The 20856-nt window shown below is 31.1% G+C and overlaps 1 protein-coding gene across 3 annotated transcripts in view; it reads left to right on the top strand.

Moving 5' to 3' along the window:
* LOC130896213 (mucin-2) overlaps nt 1–20825 on the top strand; it is a 275551-nt gene extending 254726 nt beyond the window's left edge. For 2 of the 3 annotated variants that reach the window (XM_057804149.1, XM_057804148.1), the window contains exons 20-27: nt 9280–9580; nt 10055–10298; nt 10421–10860; nt 11999–12354; nt 12960–13088; nt 13142–13226; nt 13337–13576; nt 13754–20825. In XM_057804149.1, coding sequence (XP_057660132.1) covers nt 9280–9580; nt 10055–10298; nt 10421–10860; nt 11999–12354; nt 12960–13088; nt 13142–13226; nt 13337–13576; nt 13754–13902 — 1944 coding nt within the window. In that variant the 3' untranslated portion in view covers nt 13903–20825. The remainder of the gene's footprint in view (nt 1–9279; nt 9581–10054; nt 10299–10420; nt 10861–11998; nt 12355–12959; nt 13089–13141; nt 13227–13336; nt 13577–13753) is intronic. The other variant, XM_057804150.1, reaches the window with a different exon arrangement.
* The last annotated feature ends 31 nt before the right edge of the window (nt 20826–20856 follow it).

The raw sequence follows: 20856 nt of genomic DNA, 5'->3' as shown, positions 1-20856 counted from the left end.
TTACTTACTTTTTTCTTCTGGACATTCGATTATTTGACATAGTTAATGACTTAGATATCAAAATTGACTGTTTGTGGAGTGTTTTTATAAAGTAACAACATAATATAAGGATACGAATTAGTCTGGCGGGCTTTATTAAATAAATTTTTCACTGTGGCAACAGTTCTTTCAACAAGACCATTTCTACGAGGATAATTTGATCTAGACGTACGATTACTAAGGTTCCATGGCTGCATGCAACTATCGGAAATGACTCGAATTAATCTGGCATAATAATTGAAGGAATTCCATGACGAGGAGTTGTACTGAGAAGCTAGACATATAATATAATCACAAAAGAGTAGAAATAAACTCAGAATATTAACAAGTATTCTAACTGTACCTGGTCAATTAAGGTTGATAATCTAATCATATCAGTGTGTTGTTCTACATAAATCCAGGTTAGATACTTGGGAATGTCTGGAATAAAAAAAATTTGCCTACAATTTGGACACAATACATCTAATACATTTGTTAGCTTGCAATGTTCATCCCAACTTACATACATAAAATACAAGATATTGAACTTTAGAAAGTATAACTCAGCACAAAATAAAGTTCTAGTTCTAGTTGGAAAACTATACTTCTCATATCATTGTATGTATGTTTAGTTTTTAATTTGTTATCTTGTTAACTATAAAAATCATTAAAAATATCGTCATCGTATTCTTTACGTATATCCGTTCTTGCTCTTCCCACGCCTTCCGGAAATTCGTACCAAAAGGTTCTTTTCAACCATCTGCATTGCTACGCTTTGAATATACTTTGTTCAAAATTTATTGTCATACCTGGTATACAGGTATTTAAATATTTTCATGACCATTGAACTTATGTTTTATATTATACTGTAAATCGAAAGAAAGTTTTCTTATCCATAAGTATAAATATAGTTATCCGGTCTAGTTTCTATTATCTTATCAATATTTATTTTCTTTCAGGACGAGTAAAATAAATTTATCCATAAAAAATATCTATCAGTGTATATAGTGTGAAAATCTAGAAATGAAATTAACCGGCAACCATATCGCTGCGTAAAACAATTCGAATTCAAGCGTCAGCGTCGCTTGATTGATTTCATATTTATGGTAAAGGGCATTTTTTCCGTCAAATCTTTATTTGACAACCGTGTTTGTCAAAGTGTGAAGCTCATTTGAAGTCTTTGTCAAACAATGGAAACGTTCGACGTATGAAAAAATTGATTGACAGTGTTTTTGACGAACCCGTTTGATGGTGTGCAATTATGTTTCTCTCTAAAAAAGAATGCCGATGTTGTGGAGAATAAAATAAAAGGACTACCGATAGTTTCGGTGGAACAATAGATGTTAAATTTTATATTTCTGGTACCGATGAACTGAAGGTACCTTTATTATGGTACTACAAATAGCTGGAATTAGTCCTGTGGGACCAAATACAGGAAGATTGTTATAAATCTTCAAATGTTTCGTGTTTCTGTACGCATAATTTTCCGTAACATATTGTGCGTACATGAGCATTAGCTTTTCGCAATTGTTGATTATAAATCAGTTATAGTAATCTCGGTTTTTATTGAAGGACTAAAAGTTCGGTTCGGTTGCTTATCGCTCATCCTGAATAAGTCCGTAGTCAAGCAAGCGCATTACAGCGATTCTAAATTAATAACCAACTGCTTCGGACTCAATCCCTAATTTGACAAGCGAACAAAGCTCAGTTATCCCGTAATTTCAACCAGACTAGACCATTGAAGAACTTTATTATTCTACATCCATAGCATCAATGTCACAATCGCCGAATCTGTATTAATATCGATTGTTAATAACGACCCAAGATGATTTCTCCCAGCTGGAAGGTTGAAAAAAATATACGAATGTGACTTTCCAACAAGGAGGAAACCGGAATATGGGCAAGTTTAAGAAATTTATTCCATCAAGTGGTTTTATCGGATACGCTTTTGTTCGATCAAATATGAAGATTTGAATAAGGTCCGATCATAAATAACGGCTGATTTAATAACCACACCAACTAAAAAATCAAATTTTACTTATATGAAACGGTTTTTCAAGTTGCACAGGTCTGCGATTTTAAATGTATTGTGGCAATCATAATACTGTTATGCCGCGCCTACGGACCATTTAATCGACAACGTATAGTATAAAATTGACAGCTTGATAATTGCCATTTACTTTAATCATTGTCACCTCCGCCGTTTTTAACCGTTTGTGCCTGAAAACCTAAACGGGATTTCTGGAACTGTTGTTGATATTCATACTGATTACACTGTTTACACCACCACTACACCAACAGTCACAATTACACACTGTCTGCCGCGGATTTTGCCAACCAAGTTAGTAGTAGCGCAAACATTGTGCCAGCTTGAAAAACTGTCAATAACCCTTTAAACTCAGCTTTCCTATCACTGGAAATGATTGTGTCATAATTTTTCAACTGTATAATCAGAGTTTACCTTTATTGCCTGTATTTCTATCAATGCCGAGCAAATGAAATAAAAATTGCGTATGTTGCTAATCTCATCAAATTTATGGATGTTTCACCTTTGAAAATATCTAATAATTTTTCTGTTTTTGACTTCATTTCAAATGTATTTTTATTTGTACACTGCTAGGTTGTGGCTTGGGGTTCTATTTTTACTAGATTGATCCTACGAAATATTTGTCTTTTCTAAATATTAGATCTAAGTATTCACATTTTTATATTTTCCTACGACAAATTGAACAATACATATTATTAATAATGCGATTCGGGTTTGTGAATTTCCATGTATCGAAAATCTTGCTGACTAATTTAATTTTTAATTTGTTACGCTGGAGTTTCAACGATTTGTTTCCAAAAATACAAAAATAACAAAAGTATTCAAAACATTTCTAAAACAAATATTTTTGAGAGAATGACCTATTTTATAACTTTCCACATTTCTAGCATATTGACTTTACATTTCACACCTAATTAATGTACTCGTTAGTATTTAGTGGATAGTCTACTTGTTAATATGAGTGTTCATTTTATTTTACATATCTATGCCCATCTGTACTAAAATATCACAAGTTTATTTTATTTTTGTTCAAATACTTAGAACTAGAGTACATTGAATAACGACAATGACATAATTCTTCCTCGCTCGTAAAGAAGGTTCATGTTATGCAACTTAAAATTATCAAAGGAACTTTGATGTTACATACTTGTTTTATTGTACAGCTATGTTAAACGGATTAATCAGCATCTGTTCTATTTTTTGAAAATTTCCTAAATTGAAAATACTCTGTTTATATCATTAAATAACTTGCAAGAGCTAGAGGCATTCTTCTCTAATCCGTCAGTCGTATTTTAGCGTACTTTTTAAAACTTGTTTGTCCTCAACTATAGTTTAGGCATCTTACTATGACTAATCATTTAGTCGAAACGAGTACCCTCGATATTTCTGTTGGTTTAAGGACCTTGAATCTCCTAAGAGACGTGCGTGGAATACTTCGGGAGGAAATGTGATTTAGGCGGTTGACTTATTCAAAATTTAACAATAGTTTATGTTAACATGTCTGATTATTGTGAAATTTTCATTTTTTATGTATGTTGGTTTGATGGAATTGTATACAAAAATACACACAATTGGAATATTAGCTTGCCATTGGTACTCCATTGAAATTTTTTAGACCCACCTTAACATCCATCAATACCTGGGGCTCATTTAATGTTACTATTTCTTACTATTAATATCGTAAAACTATATTCCTTTACGTTCTATTTTCTTTCTTGAAGTAATAGTTATTTACGGACGTGGTAAAAAGTGCTGATGAAAACGTGATTTTGGCTTATTTTTTTGATGTGGTAAGAATAGTTGTTTTTTAGAAACATTCTCTTCTTGAATTTTCAGTCCAGAACATCAAATAGCTCTTCATTATGGTCTAAATACTCACTGATTATGGTTAATGAGAATGTTAACATTTCCCGTTATTCTAACTTAATAATTTAAAGTGTAGATTAACATCCAAACCAGGCGAAGGTGCTAACAAAGGAAGAAGTTAAAACATTTATGAGGGACGCCACTGACAAAGACTATTTACTGATGAAAGTTATAGTATTAATTGGAGTTGCCTGAGGTTGTAGAAGGGAAGACATTTATAATTTAGAAGTAGACGATGTAGATAGAGGATACTGGTTCTCAGTTAGTGGTTCGTATAGTGTTTTTACTGTGATCAAAAGTACTAAAAAGCACTAAAAACACTTTTGTTAGACTACAGACAAGGAAAATGCGTAGGTCGAAGAGCTGGAATATACACTGTTGGTGGAGCACCTAAAAAAATTGTTTCGGATGGACGGGCTCATCAGTAGCTGAAAAATATGTGGTGGAATCCGTCGAGAGCAAAAAGAAAATAGCAAGAATGATACAGGGGAGTGAAACTTTTGTATAAGTGTTAAACCAAAACCACATATCTTCCAGCATTATTGAAAATAAAGAAGTACATCTAGTAATTCCTACAATAAATGTTTATGGTATTTGGGTATTTGTAGTTGCGCATTACTGTAAACATTCAATCAAAAATTAGAATAAAACTTTAGTTATTGACGTTAATTGATTTTTTATTTCTAATTATTTCAAACGGGATTGGGATAATTTAAGAGTACAAAGATACCGTAAAGTGCCATTTTCTTGTACTTTCTAGTACTGTAAAGACTACTTCATAGTACAGTATGAAAAAAAAATATTTGCTTTTGTATTTGGATAGTTTTCTACTTACTCTTATTATTTGAAATGGTTACAGGTGAATATTGTATTCATCAATAGAAATATCATATATTTATTTCAAATACTATTTCCTAAAAATATAGTGGGAACTTGAGATTTGTTAGTGAATAACTTCTTTGTCACATTTGACATTAGAAATTGTATTGTAGCGTATAAAATTCCTATTGTGGTGAATAACGGTATTCATTTTCAATTCTATGAGATTTAGGGTCTACGTGCCCAGTTGTTTGTCGTTTTTCCACGAAGAAAGATAAAATAATTTTTGGTGTTGTCAAATTTTGTCGATCCTCTGAAAATCATGACAATAGTAGTTTTCCCCTAACGCATATCAGGAAAACAAAACAAAAATAAAATATTCCACGGATTTTCATACCGAATAAAATTATTTTTTCAATAACTTTTTTAAAAAAAATTATCGTCATCTGTATTAACGATGAGGAGTTATATGTCAGTCACCTCATTGAAATCGGAATCCACTGGCATTGCAGGATCCTCCGAATTAGATTACCTTGCAAACAGAAAGTCGCACAAATTGAATCGCATCATAAGTTTGTATAGTTTCTTTTTAAAATGAATTTAGATAGTAATCAAAAATAATAATGATGAAATTTCTACGCCACCGACAATTATGGAAATTGCAATAGCAACAGCTATCAATTTATCACCAAAAAATCTAAGAAACACCACAAACATATGCTGCTTTCATGGAACGGAGAAGTATCTTCGTTTTCTGAAAACGTTCTTTTAGCCTATTTCACAAAATTTTCCAAAAATTATAAATCTTCGTTCTTGTAGAAGATTACTCAATGTTGAGGAACGCGCTAAAATTGAACAATGGAATGAATATAGAAGAATATTCGGAAGTGCGTGGTTGCTTTTCTCAAACGATAAGGAGACACCTATCAACTGAAGAAATCCAAACAATTTACTCGACAAGAAATAATTAATTTCATAATAGAAGCTCAAAATGATGTATACCTCCCAATAAATGTAACAAATACTTACATAATACTTAACGTTACCGAAAGCAAATCTAAACACGGGGATATAGCAGGATATACCGTAGGTCTTCTGCTACGTTGCTGATTGATGCAGGTGGAGATATTGCTACTCTTAAGTGACACGGGGGCTAGAAGAACCCGTAGGTATCAGGAAGTTACTTGGATGATTCTATGGGAAACAGAATGAATACGACAAATAAAATACCAAAGTCGGTAGAGAAGAATCCAAGAACTCTTAATAATATTCAACAAACATCACCAATACTCATACTTCAAATGCAGTCAATTTTTATCAAAGTCAACAACAGTTACTTTTATCAAAGTAAATTTAAACTATAGGCACCTAATTGTTATGTATATATAATATCCGTTTTGTTAAGCTGTTTTTTTTATAATGCAAATGTTTGATTAATGATAACAATAGGCTGAGAAAATTAGAACATTAGAATCAGTTCAATCATTTTTTCATAATGCTATTTTTTCTTTGTATACTCGGATAATTACTAACCTGACCATTTATTCTTTGACGCAAAAGGAGACATAAGTTTATTTAGCTCAAATAATAGGTAGTCAATGATTACTAATTACAAGAACTGATCAATGAGCATGACTCAAAAGATGGTCTATTTTATATGTTTTCATGAAGTTTGCTATTCTTAAATACTGTCTTCACGTTATCGATTGCTTCGAGATCATACATTCGGCATAATAATTCTTATATGTGTATATTAGAGTTCTCTATATTCACTATATTTGTAAATGCTTTTAAGAATGATTCGGATTGTCCTCAACTTTCTAATTTCTACAGAAAAATGAGTTAAGTTAAAGTCTCATTCTGTGAATGCATCTGGCAAAGTGCACGCAAGGTTCTAATTTTTTTCACAGACACAGTGACATTAATGTAACGTCGTGCACTTTCAATTATGAATATCGAATGAATTTTCAGGTTGATCTTAATATGATCATATTCCACAGAATATCTGTATCCGAACAGAAACTATATCTACAGCAGAAAATAGTATTTCTCCTGAGAAAATACTTTTATGGTAGTAACAACTTTAAATGGTCAAAAAATCCACCGGCACTTTCTAGAACACGAAAAGAAAATATTATAACGAAACTACCAGCTCTCAAAGGTGTAAACAAACCAGGTTCACCTTTAGATGCATGGCATCTGCTTTGTACAGACGATATTATTGAAATGATAATAACGTATACCAATCAAAAAAGAATTACTATATCTAACCGGTGTTTTCAAATCGCCTCACGAAGACGCAAGTTCCTTATTGGATACCGACGGCACAGGACGAGATATATTTCGTCTCACTATGTCTTTGAAACGGTTTCTGTTAACAGCTTTGCGTTTTGATGATGCAGAAACCGGGCAAGCAATAAAAACAGAGGTTGATAAACTGGCTCCTATATCTGAATTCTTTCAGAAATTTATGAATAATTGCAAGGACAATTATACACCATATGCTCACACTACTAAACGTTACGGAATAAAAATATTATGCTTGTGCGACTCCAAAACTCCTTACCTTCTGAACGCTTTCGATTACAATGGAAAAAAATTATATACTGATAATCCTAAGAAGCTGTCTATTCCAACACTCGCAGTCTTAGAATTGGTAACACCAATTATGTACACCAACAGAAACGTTACTGGGGACAATTGGTTTTCATCCATGGAACTGCTGAATGAGCTTAGAAGCAAAGGACCGACATATGTACGAACAATACGAAAAAATAAGCGCGAACTGCCTCCACACAGATTTATCCAATAAAACTCGTAACGTAAATTTTTAGAAAATTGCAACGCTATCTCCCGGACTATTAACCATAAAAGTACTTGTTTTTTAAAGATAAGTATCTGTTATTTTCAAATTATATTACTCTATATATTTTTTCAAAATATATTCTGTCATTGAAAATTTATCAATTCAAAAATAACTCATATTGAACTTGTTTTATATTATTCAATTGTTGAGCTAGAGCTTAATTTTTAAAATCTAAGATATAATTAATTTATCGAATTATACGTAATATTTGTTTAGATTCGTTTTGAACAGTTTATTAAAGCTTTTGATTCACTTTTAGATATGGATAGTTCATAATACTTCTTTATTTAATACAACAATCAGATATCGTAAAAATGGCTCAAAAATTTAGCTCTTTCAATCCAATGTTCTGTTATAATTAATCTTATGTTATATTCGATTCTCCATTTATTTTTTTTGCTACAACTCATAGTTTGAGAATGTAGTAGGAATTTGCAGAACAACTCAAATATATGCAAATCGCGCGCATAAATCCGTTGGCATCTTTTTTATATCTACAAACAAAAGTGAAGATGTTTCACGATAAAATTTATTTGATTTCATGATGCACAGCACGCACTTAATTGTGCATTCTATATACAAATTATATCAGTCTGCTTCGTTATTGAGACCTGCCGAAGAGTCTAGCCAAAGTACCTCGAACGGATCAGTTTCTTCAAAGTTGGTCGTGCAAGCGTAGAAAGTAAAGCAAAACGTGTTTTTCCTAATAGTCAGCTTATTCTTTCCTTTATAGATGCCGGCCATAATGAACACATTACCATGAAATTGATTACGACAGTGCTCAGTACCTAAGCCATCAACGGTGTCTTTCGTTACGTGGGTGATTCCGTTCTAACTGTGATTTTTTGTATTCAAAATTTCAAGATTTTAAAATTTAACTTTTCTAACTTTTTTATGCATATTATTCATCTATTTTACTGTAAAAATAAAACTCTAAGAGGAATTTACTACAACTTCAAAGTATCACGAGCAAGACACAAATGTCGGATTTTGAGTTCCACGGTACTGACTCATTTATCCACGGTACTGACATGGTAACTTAAGATATTAAACAACAAGTGCATCAATTTTCCTCAGTTTGATCATAAACATTAGAATTTATAAGGTAATTAGTTTAAATCATTTGTTACGACAAAAAAAATTAATAATTTATCGGTAAATTCTAGGAATGGACATGACACGGTACTGACATTCAAGTGATGTAGTATAAGTTTTCTTTAAGTGGCAAGTTATATTGTATAAAAATAATGTTTAAATATCTTAAGAATTATTCAATTAACACAAAATTTTTATTAATTGATTATTAATTAATGACTAGTACAAAAAAACAATACAGGACATTGAATATCACAGTTATAATGGAATCACCCACGTATCGTTTTACAAATAGTTGTATCCAAAAATGGATCCAATGGTTATTATTGTTATTCTAACAATCAAAACTTTACCTGATTGTAAATATATGGAAATCTCAACGAAAAATTTGTATTGTAAACGAGAAGAGAAGTTTTACTAAACTCTTAAACTCAAGTTAATCTAAGGATGTGCTCGCTTCTATTCCTCCTCATTGTTTAGTAAGACTTCTTTCAAACATATTCAACCTACTAGTAAATGACGATTATATCTTGTTATTCTATCGACTAATTTTTCTTTTTCATTACAGGCTGATTTAAAACAACGTGCTCACGCTAAGCACCAACAAGTTCGTAGAACTAGGTCAGACTTGGGAGGACGTCGTATTTTAAACTGGGACCGCTCTTTCGGTAGAATATTTTCTTCACCGGGACCTCCAAATATGCAAAGTCGTTCACAAAGCCCAAGAAAAAAACCACCTGATACGCCGCCCGACGGAGTTGTTTTGCGAAATAGCAGTGGTCTAGGACGAAGAGGAACCTTAAGAAGATCTCTGAGTCAACCGTTAGACATCGATAAGTTGTCGCCCTTAATAAGAGCAAAAAATGGTGGTAGGTGAATTTGTATTTAAATTCAATTAAAAAATGATAGTATATTATTAACCCTAGTCTTTATATTGTCTTGTTACTATCCTAACTTTTCCTATTTAATCTAATTTCCGCAATTTAGACTTGGCAACTGGCGGTAACTTGACATCTCAATAATTGAATTTACAAATCGTTTATTTGTTTATTTGTAGAACGAACTATGCCTCAAGTCTTTTTGATTTGTCAAATCGTTGCTAAAACTTTTCCCGTCTATCCACATCCGCCCTACTTACCATATTTAGTACCTTGTGACTTCTAGCTCTTCCCGCAAATGATAAATGTGCTGAAAGGGAAAGGTTTTGATACTATTCTAACTGAAAACGTTACGACAGAGCAGATGAAAGGATATTAATTGAAATTTTATGTTACATTCTTACTTTGATTATAATAAAATAGGAGTTCGCTTCGTATGTGATAAAAATAATTTCGTTTTTTCAGGTATGAAATTAGGATTCCATATGGCCAGTGACGACGAACGCCAAGGAACTTCTGATGATGAAATGATGTCAGATTCTGAATCTTCATTGGCATCTTTAGTTGATAGAAAAAAATCTCTTGATATGGCTATAGATGAAGAGATGATTATCTTAGCTGAGGCTGTTTTTGATCACGTGGCGATTGAATCCGAAGAACTAGCATTTCGAGCTGGAGATGTCATAGAAGTTGTGGAAACTGCCAACAGGTAAATAGATTATACTTTCTTTTTCCCAATATTTAATTATACCACATTGTTTCACTTCAGAATAGGAAATTTTTCCACATCCTGTCTTAGTTCCAGGTATTAATAAAATATTTATTTTTTAGAGATTGGTGGTGGGGTACAACCAATGGAAAATCCGGCTGGTTCCCTGCTCAGTTTGTGAGATTAAGAGTGAGCCAGGAAGATACTGTTGAAGATTGCCTTGCCGCAATGGCTTCGGGAGAGCGGATGCCATGTCAAATACGACGTAGGACTAGTATTTCTCTTTTATCAAACGACCAAGTGAGAACAAGTGTGGTGCGGGAACTGGTGCATACTGAACGCGATTTCGTTAAAGTGTTACAAGATGTTGTTGAGGGTTATATAGCCGAATGCCGTAAAAGAACTGATATGTTTAGTAAAGAACACATAGATACGATTTTTATCAATTTAGAAGATATACTGACATTTCAGTTGGGTTTTTTAAAAGACTTAGAGGGATGCATTGAGTGGGATTCGCCGTACAAAAGTTGTGTAGGATCATGTTTTTTAAAACACCGTTCAGGTTAGTCATTAATATGAGAATAATTCTTCTTCATTTCCATATATTTATCAAATATTTCCTTTCATTTCACACCCCACTGTGTATTGAAAGATTATCAAAAATCAACAGAAACTTTGTTGAAAATTTTGATTGTACGTGTATCATAAATTACATATTTAAAATCGAACACAAGTTTTTACAAAAACAAAATAACTTCAAATGCGATTTTACAACTCTTGAATTGTGAAATCTATTTTTCAAGTAGTTTTATCAACTGATCTTGGTAAATATAACAATTTAACAGATTGTTTGATGTTAACGTAGGAACCTTCAGGGGTTAAGTGTTCCTTATTACCTTGCTCTGCCATTTACTCATTTGAAAGTAAAATATTTCTCTGGCAACTTTCTATGTTTATAAAGCCTAGATATCAGGAATAAGAAAAGTTTCTATTAATAGAAATATACTTTCTGAGCTCATAATAACTACTAATAACAGTAGACTGCTTTTTCATTATTATTTGACTGAAAGAATGATTTGTAGTCACTTTTCAATCATGTTACTGATTATAAGTTCAGTTAAAAGCCTTATTGGTTGGTCCAACACAAGTCCATCGCTTTTAAATGTATCGAAAATCCTATTGTTTTAATAAATTTTAGTCGGATTAACACTCGTATTAAATTCTTACTTCCACATAACAAAAAATGAAATTCTGAGACAGATTTGCAAATTAACAGAAAAAATAAAGCTCAAAACACTGAATAAATGACCATCAAAGTGCGTCTCAGGGACTTTTATTTATTTTTAATCATCAACTAACTGTATGTACAATATAGTCCATCAATTAAAATATTAGACAAAATACAATTATATTGACTTGATATTTTTCAGAATAGTCCTTAACCTTACAATGCATTTTAATTTCTCAGTCAAAAAAATTTTCTATTTTCATTCTTTGTTAAAATAACTTACCTTTGTTTTTGTCTTCACAACAAATTCAATTGTTCACATCCATACAATATTTAGAACAAATTATTTTCATTTTGCCTTTCAATTAAATATGATGAGTTAAATAAAATAGCTGGTATTGTTACACTACTACTACTACTTTTAATCAAGTTTGATTTTCATTTATAAATATCCAATAACTTTTTGCAACAGGTTTCAAAATGTACTCTGATTACTGCAATAGTCATCCAATAGCAACAGCTACGTTACAAGAACTGTATCAGCTTCAAAATTACAGTAAGTTCTTTGAAGCCTGTAGACTAATGAGGGGTTTAATAGAAATCCCCCTGGATGGTTATCTACTAACTCCTATTCAAAGGATTTGTAAGTATCCATTGCAGCTGGCCGAACTACTTAAATATACAAAAGCCGACCACCCTGACTATAATGATATTAAAGAAGCCTTAGAAGCTATGCGTGGTGTTGCGATGCTTATTAATGAAAGGAAAAGAAGGATGGAAAGCTTGGAAAAATTGGCAGCTTGGCAACAGAGAGTTGAAGGTTGGGAGGTAGGGATAATCATTTTGTTAATGTGTTCGAAAATTTTGAAAAAATCTACTTCAATACTAATATTAATTATTCTATTGTCATTTGAAATAATACAGAAATTTTATTTACCAAAAATTAACTGAAAAAGTCCACAAAGAATCTATTGTCATTTATGTTTATATCTTTATTATTATTTTTTTAATAAATCAGTATTTGAGAGCTATGTAAATTAGTATATCTGAATATTAAATAAATGCAACCCTTCATAGGGGTGAATTGGGAACCTTATTTTTTCTGCCAAAGGTTATGATGTTAAAGTTCATATTTTGGTGACTATAAGACATTGAGCTTATTCACTTCACTTTATAGTCTACCCCATCCCATATGAACAAAGGGTAATTAGTGAGTGAGGATTATTATGTTGCATTTTTGCTTATAGTAAAGTAGACTTAAATAAATCAAACACGGTAATATTAAAATAATATAAGAGGCCATTTTTGCGGAATCAAGATTAAAAGGTTCTCCAAATTATTGTAAATTAAAAAAAAGTAATGTACTCACCCTCCAAAAAACAACTCTATAATCATTTGGTCATGTGACAGATTGAAAATATGTTTAATTTTAGGGTGAAGATCTTATAGAAATTAGTTCTCAACTAATACATCAAGGGGAAGTAGTAAAAGTGACGACTGGTATGTGGACCAATAATATTACCTTATTTTTATTTGATCATCAAATCGTCTATTGTAAAAAGGTAAGATTTTAATATTTATCAAGAAGAAAGACAAAAAACTATTTCTCTTGTAGGATATTCTTAAAAGAAATACGTATGTATATAAAGGAAGATTTTGTTTGGATACTAGTGAAGTAATTGACGTACCTGATGGAAAAGGTAATTGAGAAGCTAAATATTAATAACGTTTTCTTAGAAATTGGAATTTATACATTTGATTATATAGTATATTTTCGATTTTTTATCATTATCCACATTACTTATTTTAGATGCTCACTTAGGTGTTACTGTGAGACACGCCATAAAGTTATACAGTTTAATACGTGATAAATGGTTATTGTTCTGCTGTCGATCTTCCAATGACAAACAAAGGTGGTTGAAAGTGTTTGCAGAAGAAAGAAAGTTAGTTGCTCAAGACAAAGATGACGGTTTAGACTTTCCTCCTTCAACGAGGCATTTAGCAAGGATATCTGCCAGATCGAAGAGGAGACCTCCTCGAAAACCTAGAAGTAAGTATAAGAACTCACTTTTACTTTTCATGTAAGATTTAGTGAGAATGTAAATGTACAAACCTATGGCTACGTTCTCACCAAAAGCAACTGGTGACGGCGACGTAACCACATTATTAATATTAATAATACATAATAATATTTATTTATTGATTTAATATGTGGCATTTTTTTAAGATGGTAAAAATTACAAACACGATTCAGGTTATATGGGATCAACTCTGCAACTAAATTCAACTTCGAATAATTCTTTAGGAAGAAGAGTAGGGACTTGGTTCACATTTGCACACAAAAAGACGAGGCATCAACATTCAGATGTTTCCTGAGATAAAAATACTTTATTATAATACCATCCAAACTGAGTACTAATAATCCAGTTTTTGGATTGTATTACAGTAAATACATTTGTTGTTTGTAGATAGAATACCATACTTATTGATTTTAATGCTGAAAGCAATTGAAATTTTGAATTGTAGAACCTTTATGAAAATTATTTTCTAATGCTATCCTTCAAAATATTACAGAAATTACATGACGGATTAAATAAACGATGGCTAATTCGTTTGTGTAAATTGTTATATAATTATTTATTCAGAGAAAATGTAAATTTTCAGTTTACTGAACAACTTTTCTTGAGATTCCATTCAAACAATTGCTATAGCATTACAATTCACATAATTCTGTTAAATAGCATCAAATGCAATACATATAGTGATATTGGCTACTGCCGAATGTGCTGTGCAAAATGATTAGGAACTGTTTGTAATTGATCAGTTGTGATTTTAAAATTAAAACTTCCTCAATAGTAAATACTAAAATACCATTTTAACATTGATATAAATAATATTTAAAATAAGTAAATATGGATTTAGTCCAAAAATTAAATAGTTTGTATTATACTAATAATAGTAGTTCCTGTAGAATTATAATTATCCATATTTTATAAACACAACTGAAAAATCAATTCAAATAACAGTATTTATTCGATGTAAAGGCCTAATTGTAAAGTGTATATATTAAAATACGAAGCAAGGCCTCTATAATCTATAAAATTTCTATTTAAAACCCTTCTTTACCTAAAATACTGACTGAAAACTGTTCATGTATACTCTTATCGCAATTGTCGTATCAAATATATACTACGCACAAAATAACTTTATACAATATAGATTGGATTCGACCAAAGAAATAATCAATAATCAGTTTTATTAAAAAATAAAAAAGGTTCTGAGCTATTTAATAATCTGTGACAATGTCTACGCTCCAATGAATAATTTGATAAAATTTGGGTTTGTATTATAATTATTTCACCAATTTCAGCTTGCTCATTGGAATTAAACTATTGTTACATATCTCGTATTCAATAAATATTTTTGAAATTCTATAGAACGAGCTCTAGTTATTTCAACAAAATAAATTTTAGATTAAAATTAAAATCACCAAACAATGAACAAGATTGAAAGTGGCCCAAAGGATAAAATTCTAACCATAACAAAATTATTTGGTATGGAAATAATTGACTGCAAATGCAATAATAATCAAGCTACCAACCACTTTATTCCTGACGAGAACTGAAAAAGTGCTGAATAAAACAGACTAATCTTACCAATCAAGAATATACAGCCTTGCCAATCAATCAATACTCTGTTTTTAAGCTATGAGGAGTAATTTGAATTTAACTGGTAATTCTGTAAATTTCTTATTACAGATGATGTTACTCAGCTCTTGTGACATAAATGATCTAACTATTAGGTAAATTGTGCCTGTTTTGTTATTTCTTGTCTTCATTTTTATGGTTTTATAAAAATATTAAAACAGATCTTATATGGACTCGATATTATTCTCAATACTAGTAGAATTCTAATTCATTCCTCTAAAAATATGTGTTTTAGCTTATTTATGATTTTGTGGTTCATTATTTGATGACTACATAATTTTACTACGACGACTAGTATCGTACTTCATCATTACCAGTTTAGAAATTTTTAAGTGTGATTCGGGTTTCTTAAAAATGGTTCTTTTAATTAAAAACAGATAATAGTTTAAATTCAGGGTATACCACAATAAGAATCAGCAAATCTACATAAGTTTAATTGGTTCTCGTTTTCATATCAGTAGCAACCATCTGGAACAAATGAGGAAACTGTTTAAATTTTTTTTTCAATGGTAATAAATTAATGTAATATTTAATGAAATATGTAATTGATTATTTTTTCTTACTGACTCCTATACTCAGCTAAAATGTAATATACTATTTCTTTACAAATTACTACCAATTTCAAATTCTTAAACCAACAGAAAAACTATTGGTTGCCATTATTACATAATGAAAGTGTTAACAAATAAATCACATTTTCTATTTTCGAGAAATTATAATGAAGGAATAGTATTGAGTTTGCATTGTATCTTCAGCTTATTTGAGTTTTCTGAAATTGAAAAGTTGCCAGTTTTCGAATTATGTCCTTTGCTATTCAAACGAAAATAACTAATGTACGAGTAATATAACAGAGGTATTTGAGATAAATCCTAATCTATACAACGTTTATTTTGCCCAGGACCTCTTACTACTTATTAATACAGGGTAATTATTCAGTGATTGCTTTGAGTGTTGTATTTGAACTTATTCCAACTCTTCCATGTGCCAAATTTAATTTTTGGTTTAAAAATCACACTTCTCTTGAATTAATATCTAAATTTCATTAAATAGTGGGCATATTTTAAAATTCTGTAAACTGTTTTTGAGACTTAAACATAAATGTTGTTTTATTAAAATTTTCGGATAATTGATCCAATTACTTTTTATCGTTATGGACCAATATTTCTAGTAGATAAACTTTTGAAAAAATTCTTGGATTAAGCTTTGATCTGGGTATGGTCAAATATGAGTAACTATTTAGGCAATGGAAAGGAAACTACTCGGAAAAACTATCTATTGAATTATTAACAGTGAATTATATATCATAGTTTATGATATTTATTTTTTAACAGGCATTGGATTTCTTGAAACCGAAAATTGGGTCAAACACCAAATCTACGCAATTTACATGTTGATTCTTAAGTAGTGATCACTGTTAACGTTAAGTGTTCAAAGAGTCGAGTGAATAACTAATACATATTAATATGCAACATTTTATCAATATATCCTTCTTGAAAATTGTACCATATCATGAAGTTCCCTATCTAGAAAACTGTTTTATTGATGTAATATTTAATAAGAAGACGATACGATTCAAAGATTTATTAATATGTGTGATATAGTTATTCTCTTATAAAATATTTAAGTTGACAGGAAATTCTTGAATTAGATTTTCTTTCCATTGTTATTTTTACAACTTGTTGAAAAAAGCATCTTTTGTAAATGTCAATTAGTATTAGTATCTGTTTTCTATATGAAAAACTATTAGATTAAGCAATGTCATTAATACAAAGATCTCAGTGTAAGTGAGGTATAAATAACATATTGTTTAAAAAAATGTGAGATTCAAATATTTAGCTTAAGCATTACAATTTTCACTATAAACTGCTTTATTGTGGCGACAAAAAACGGTCTTATTTGTTATACTGTTGTTAATATAAAATCTTCCATAGAGTGTCAGTTTTTATAATTTGTATATATTATAAATACATAACATTTTTTACTACTTTAAAAACATTTTAAAAAAAGCGAGAAGGTGCTTACTAAAATGTACGTGTATCTTGTTTAACTTGCTTCTGTCTATCTAAACATAATGTTTTTTATATATAATCTAATGCGTAGTCGCTGTTTTGAGGAGAAGCTTCTTTCATAAGAGGCATTCACCAATAACATTCTAATAATCCAGTTCCAATTGAAATTTGATTGAGTAGTTACTTTTATTTAGTTCCTACAATAGGACATTAAGACTGTCCTGCGAATTCGTTAGTCGCCCACTCACTACCACACATTCTTTTTATCAAACAAGCATTTTGATAGAATACATCTAATTAGTTATTCATTTAATACATCAGCATTTCAAAAAAATCGATAAGATGGTTACTAAAATGTAGTTCTTAATAATATAGAACTTTCAGAGGTGTATGTCGTTTGACGTGCTCTGTCTATCAAAAAATAATTTTTTTTATATGTAATCTAATGCTTAGTTGCTGCTTTGAAGAGAAGCTTCTTTCATAAGAGGCATCCATCGATTACATTCTAATAATCTAGTTCAAATTAAAATTTGATTGAGTAGGTGCTTTCATTTAATTCCTACAACAGGATATTAAGAAGAATTCGAATTCGTTAGTCGTCCACTCACTACCACACAATATTTTTAAGAGGCAAATATTTTGATAATATACATCTAACTAGTACTATTAACTATTAATAGTAACATACTATTGGTAGTAATTATGACGGTTGTAATATAGGCATCTACTGCTTTAACCTTGTAATTCAGTTAACCCGGAGTATATTTTTCCTACATAAGAGTATAATACAAATAAGGCTACTGCTGGTTAATAATTATTCTCCGAACCCCATCAATGTATTAATGAAGCGTGTACTCAAATTAGTTTGGTTATTATATCATAGCAGTGACTTAACCGCATAAAGTATTGCAATTATTATGATTAAAGTTACCTGTTGTAAAACCTGACACTTTAAATTGTTGCGACTTATATCAAGAGTAGTTTGTTTCCCAGTCCTAAATAATCTTTTCTAGATTTCCCTGCATTGTTATTTGTCTTGTTAATAGACTGATAGAGTAGAAACATATTTATCCAAATAGTTGTTTGAGTTAATATTTTTATACACCCTATTTGGAAAGTTATACAGGAATTATCTACATTCGATGCAAAATTCTGAACAGAGGAAAAATTAAAAGTATGACTAGATTTGCTATTATTACATTTAATCAAGATTCGTCCAATTTTTTGACACAAACTAGAGGGAAAATAGTAATTTTAAAAGATATATTGTTTTATATTGGTTTATTTCTTCTAACAAAAAAAGACCTGATATAATAAAATAAGAGGTTGTATCAGTGGAAATTTGAAATTTTTTTTTCTCTCTGTAAGGCATTCTGTTTTTTTAATCTCTCGACTATTTTTAAAAATTGACCTTCACTTTCTGAACGAGAAATCAAATTTTGTTGAAAAATGTCAATCGGCAGGACCACATTTAATTTAATGTGTATGTATGTCCCAATTCCAGCAATTCAAGTCGTAATATATGATGCAGGTCAAAACAAGCTAAGTGGGTAGTAGAAATTATTTAAATATAATTTTGATAATTACTAATTCAATCATTAAAATAGAATTACATTTAAAAACCATGCGAGAATAATATAGTAGATCAGTTATAAAATAAACGATTCATTTGTTGTTTATAATTTCGCAGCGGATTTAGAGCAACTCCTGCAAATGGCACAAGTTATTGTGCTTTGTTATAAAAAAAGCGACTAAAGTGTAGTAAACATAACTATTAAAACATAAATATAACATAGAACAAAAACGTTCACGATGATAGGTAACTTTCTAAATGATATATGTATTTACATATACATCGTGTTGTAAGTACTAATATGCGTGTATAATACCGGTCATCAAATATCTAAAATGTTATGACAGATGTTCTTACATAATCAACTTACAATAAACCTAAATAACGAAGAACCCATCATTGAGAATTGTACACAGTTGTACTAAATATAATAAGCGAAGATAATTTCGGTAAAATAAAATACCAAGATGAATTTTGTTAAGTGTAGTTTGAGAAGTATTTGTCAAAAACATTGTTTCCTGGATAGCATCTCTTCTGGATATTCCTCGACTACAAAATCGGTTAAAAACAGTTACAAAAACTTTTTGAGCATATCGCACCCCTATTTCAATAGTGCCATAAATTCATGAAGGCGAATTTTACAGGGAAACCAAAACAAAACAAGTTAATTCTGTACTTAGGCGCAACAAATTCGGTGCACATACAGTTCGAAGATGTCTTTACCTGATTAGTGATGTAAAATCTACAGGCAGCTTTAAAATTTTTTTACACTACTGGTGATAAGTTTATTTAGTCTTATTGAGTTAGAGGAATAAAATGAAATACGACTTTATATGTATTTTATATAAGAAAATAACACAAAACTATCAAACCCAAAAGTGTTTAAACTAAAACTTGCCGATTTATCTAAGATTCGTTACATTAACTTCTTTAACCGGCGCTACGGTACTTTGAGAACCAGGGCTTTCTCAAAATCGTCTATTAATCCTTTCTGTCCTGAGCATGATGCTTCCAACATCAAATCCCTAGCTGGATAAGATCCGCCTCAACATGCTCTAAACATCGAAGGCGCGTTCTTCCTCTTAATCGCCGTCCTTCAGGAACTCCATACATGGCTCTGCGCGGTTATCGATCAGAAGGCATCCTCTCCACGTGTCCCAGCCACCTCAGATAAACGTCAGCAAATCTGGCTCAATATACATCTCTCTCAGCACAACAAACAGGGCCCGAAATCTTTCGTAGTATCTTGCGTTCCCAATAGTTCAAAATTAGCTGACTTATCGTCACAGTTGATGTTTCGCATCCATCATTATCTTCAGTTATTAATGCCTCAAGATATTTGGATTGGTGACATACGGGGCGAACTACTCAACCGCTCCTTAGAGGGACGAAGTGATTCGTGCCATGATGTTAACATCATCCGCATAGGCGAGGAGCTGTGTGAGCCTATTGCAAATAGTTCCTCCGGGATTCGTTGGGATGCTCCTTCCGGCATCTTCCAGTGTGAAATTGTCGATGGTGGGTCTCCCTGACGCAAGTCTGTGTTCACAGTAAAAACTGTGCCTAGAGACCCCGATACCTTCACTCTGCCAGAGGCGTTACATTTACACATTGTTCATATTGTTTGATTCTAAACTGTTTTGTTCCGAATATAGGAGTGTTAAGGTCAAAACTGCTTCTGCCGAGGTTTAAAACGTTTATTATGTTTTTAGAAATGATTGACGACTTGAATCTGTATCTCCAAAAATTTGGCAATTAATATGCTCCTTAAGTAGAATTACAAGAGTTATGAACAGTTATCGTATTTTTTCAATCGTTACCAAGTAAAAGGTGTGTAGAATTTGTTGCATCTATTAGTTAGTTCAAACCACTTAATTGCTAATACAAATGGTTTGATACATTTTGGTCGCTCTTAACTTTACTTGTTAGCAAAGCTCTCTCAAAGTTGAATTTTACATAATATACCAATGTACGAAAATCGATGTAATAAACTTATTTTATATGAAACAAGATTGTCTCAATACCTTTACCAACTTTTCAG

Source organism: Diorhabda carinulata, chromosome 7 (genome assembly GCF_026250575.1).
Source record: "Diorhabda carinulata isolate Delta chromosome 7, icDioCari1.1, whole genome shotgun sequence".
Lineage (NCBI taxonomy): Eukaryota > Metazoa > Arthropoda > Insecta > Coleoptera > Chrysomelidae > Diorhabda > Diorhabda carinulata.
This window is presented reverse-complemented; position numbering and strand designations above follow the sequence as displayed.